A 3,634-nucleotide genomic window follows, 5' to 3' on the forward strand; every position below is an offset into this window, starting at 1 on the left:
GGGCAGGAGCCACATCCCCACTGCTCTCCATCGTATCCCCAACTGCCCAGCACAGTGACTGGCTCAGTATAGGTCCTCATTTCCACATTCAGCTAGCAGGTGTAAACCCACCGTGAGAGGGCTATGGGGAGGGGAAACGCTGTTGCAGCCAACATATCCTAGCTGTGGCGTCCTCAGGCCAGCAGGCACTCAACTCTCTAGGACTGGCTTCTCTGTCACTAGCCATGTGGACCTAGAATGTTACTTTAACATGGGACAAAAATGGTGAATTTAGGTTTATCTTTTTCTTGAAATGGAACAGGTCTGCCTCATGGCTAGGGCAAAGGGTGTAGTTATGTACTCACAACATGGAGAATAGTTTAGATAATTTTAAATAAGTTGCTAATAAAAGTGGGTTCCCTCTCATTTTCTCCCAGTAATTTGAGCACTCCTTTTCATTGCAAACTCATTTTCAAAGTGTTTATTTGTTCTCAGTCAGAATATCACTTTTGAAGGGTCTGGCTCTACCCTTCTGATTCCCTGGTGTACCACCAGTATCTGAACAAACACTGTACTTTCCTAAAAATAAAACCTGAACTATTGTTTCTCTACGGCTGACAGACCAAAAAGTCTGGACCTTAAAATAAAAGTCATCTTTTGACCATTTTTGGTTAAGGCTACTATCTTCAGCTTTTCAATGACAAGTAATGCTTTACATCACGACAAACTAAAATTCTAACACCCTGAGAAATGGACAACCACTTGCTGACTTTGGTTGTTCCTCAATTGTTGTTACTACTTGTGGAAAAATTCGAGGTGGTAAACATCAGTATCACTTTATGGCCTGGTACCGCACTGTGTCCAAAGGGTGGTGGCTCCTCCCTCTACTAACAGGTACTAAGAGAGACCTTAAAATTGAATATTCAGGTCCACAGGATTTTCAACTCCTACATTTATACCTAGTACTTCGATATGATCCCACAAGAGGGTACATATGAACATCTTATGCAGTCTTTATGTACATCTGCAATAGACATTTATCTTCACATAGAAACTTAAAAAAATACTTTAACATAATACACTGTACTGCATAACTAGAATAATATTACACTGCTAAAATATTCATATAAATACTATATATGCAGATTCACTCCATTAGAAAAATTTGTCTATTACAATATTAAAGACCAGTATCAGCAAAGCCCAAAGAAAAACTATCTTAACAGTGGGGACACTAGAAATAACAACTATGAGGTTTATAAACCAGTGGTGGAAAGAGAATTCTATATATTTGCTATTCTGTCATAACAGGCACAATAATCTGAAATACAATTTTACAGACTAGCAATGTATAAAAATACTTTTTAAACAATACTGTTGACAGGTATACTAGCACTTAAAAACAACCACCACCATCAAACAGTTGAGTAGTTATTTCTTTTGAGGACCTACTAAAACAACTTACTGCCCTTGGCTAGCTTTTAAACACTGACCTGGAAAGCAAGTTCTATCACCCATGTGCACACCACACACACACACAACCACAGATTAAAACAATCTCCTCTATCTATGGTGCATACTGATGAGTCACTGATCTGCATCAATCTCACAAGGCATGAGCTGATGTGTTTGGAGCCTGTTTCCAGTTCCAGGTTTGGGATGGATGAACAAAGAGGCAAAAGCAAGGTGGAATTTGTGTGTGTGTGTATATGGTTTCTATTTCATGTAAGGGCCTTGGGTGGAAAAGCGCTTAGTCTGGCATATCAATATTTAACTTGGGGGGTGGAGGAACATATTTTCCAGGGCTCTGTGTTATAACCACCCTGGCCTTCTTTCCAAACATTGGAGCAATTTTTGGAGCTTCTGGACCGGATGTTTCCTCAGCATCTTCGCTATCTTCATGATGGAGATCATATGAAATGTTCCCATATTCTCTTAAAAATGGGAAAATTTCAAGCAGAAACTGACAGAAATCTCTGCGAATACCAAACCACCAATGATTGCCTCCTTTTCGCCTAAACGTTGTAGCCATCAAAGTTATTAACGAGAGCCAAAGGGGGACAAAGATGGAGATGTAAGAGAATGTGTTGTGCCCATCCAATCTGTGAACCAGTAGGACCTCAAAAGTGAGCAGAGGCACGACAATCGTTATCCAGCTGATGGCCATGGTGACATGTGTTCTTCGCTGTTCGGCTACCACATCCAGGGATCGCAGGAACAGAAGGGACCAGACGATGTAATACAGGACGACCAGGCAAAGAAACGACATGAGGATCCACAGGGGGACGAACACCACCAGCCACGGCCAGTGGATAATCCTGTCCAGCCTCAAGGCAATAAAGATGAACTGCAGGATGTTGACTGAGCACAAGATCTCCAGCTCCAGCGACCTATCATGTCGGAAGCCCCAGACGCAGGCGGCCACAGACACCGGGGAGACGAAGAAGAGTGGCATGAAGACCAGCAGCCAGAAGTGGGTCCCTCTCTCCACACGGTCACAGACTAGGACTTCGAACATGAGCAGCAGCAGGTGGATGCCTACGGCGATCAGCATGGCTTTGAACTCTACGCAGGCCTCCCCCTCGGTGCGGTAGCGAGGGTTGCGGGCCCAAACGCCAGCGCCCACCGAGGCGCCCGCGATGACCAGGAGCTTCCACAGCCATATGGGGGCGAAGACGGCCCAGTAGCTCCACTGGATGATGCCGTCCAGACGGAGGGGCAGCAGCACGGAGAAGAGCAGCAGGCAGGCGTAGATTAGGAACTTACTCGGGTTGAAGTCCTGGAACAGGCCCCTGGGGTTCATGGCGGAAGCCGCCGTCCACCTGCCCGAGCCTTCTGCTCACGCGGCTCGGCGCCCGCGTCCCTGCAGCTCCCAGGGCCCGCCGCCTCCTTGGCTTGGCCTGCCCGGGCTCTAGGTGGACATCGGCGGGGGCCAGCCAGGAGGAGGCTCTGAGCCGCGGCACCGAGAGACCGGAACACGTGCGCACGCGGTCACGTGACCTGGCCGGAAGCGCGCTGGGGCACGGCGTGCGCGGGCCCGGGACTGCGCGGCGTCTACGAGGGGGGCGCTGCCTCGGCCCCGCCGCCAGCTGGGTGGGGGCCCGGTCTGTTCGCTTTCATTCCGCACCCATCAGGGGAGGCACCTGCTGCGTGCAGCGCCCGAAGGGGCGGGGAGCGCTACCGAGTCCTCAGCTGGCGCGTAGGCAGCGACCGGGCCACGACCTCAGGCGGACGCTTCCTGGCGGCGGCCGGAACGAGGAGGCGGGATTGAGCTCACATCCTCCCAGCCGGCTCGGGGGCGGGGCGGGGGCGGAGCCCGGAGAGGGAAGGGGCGGGGCCTGGAGGCGCGGTCGTCTCCGTGCTCCTCTCTCGCCTAAAGCTAGCTGCCTCTCTCCCGGTACAAATCTGGGGGCTCTGCTTCCCGCGGCAAGGCTCCCGTGCCAGTGCGCGGAGTAGGGAACCGCATGGACACCAGCAAAGGCGGGGGCCGGCGAGTGTGAGCAAGGGAGTGGGTGCCGGTGACCGTATGACTGCCGAGGACGCATGTACACAGTGTGGGCCAGCGCGGGACTGTGGGACCTTAGCGCGAGACAGTGAATTTGACCCAGGACTCGGGAGGGAGGCCCAAGTGTGCAATCAGTGCATGGGGTAAGGT

The 3,634-nt window shown here is 50.8% G+C and overlaps 1 protein-coding gene across 1 annotated transcript; it reads right to left on the reverse strand.

Annotated features, from left to right (window-relative positions):
• Positions 1-445: 445 nt before the first annotated feature.
• Positions 446-3,247, reverse strand: TMEM185B (transmembrane protein 185B). Its single transcript, XM_081261067.1, has one exon. It carries the CDS (start codon positions 2,780-2,782, stop codon positions 1,730-1,732), a length of 1,053 nt encoding a protein of 350 aa, XP_081117193.1. The 5' UTR covers positions 2,783-3,247; the 3' UTR covers positions 446-1,729.
• Between the last annotated feature and the right edge of the window lie 387 nt (positions 3,248-3,634).

Source organism: Spermophilus citellus (assembly GCF_964194105.1).
Source record: "Spermophilus citellus genome assembly, chromosome: 11".
NCBI classification, from domain to species: Eukaryota; Metazoa; Chordata; class Mammalia; order Rodentia; family Sciuridae; genus Spermophilus; species Spermophilus citellus.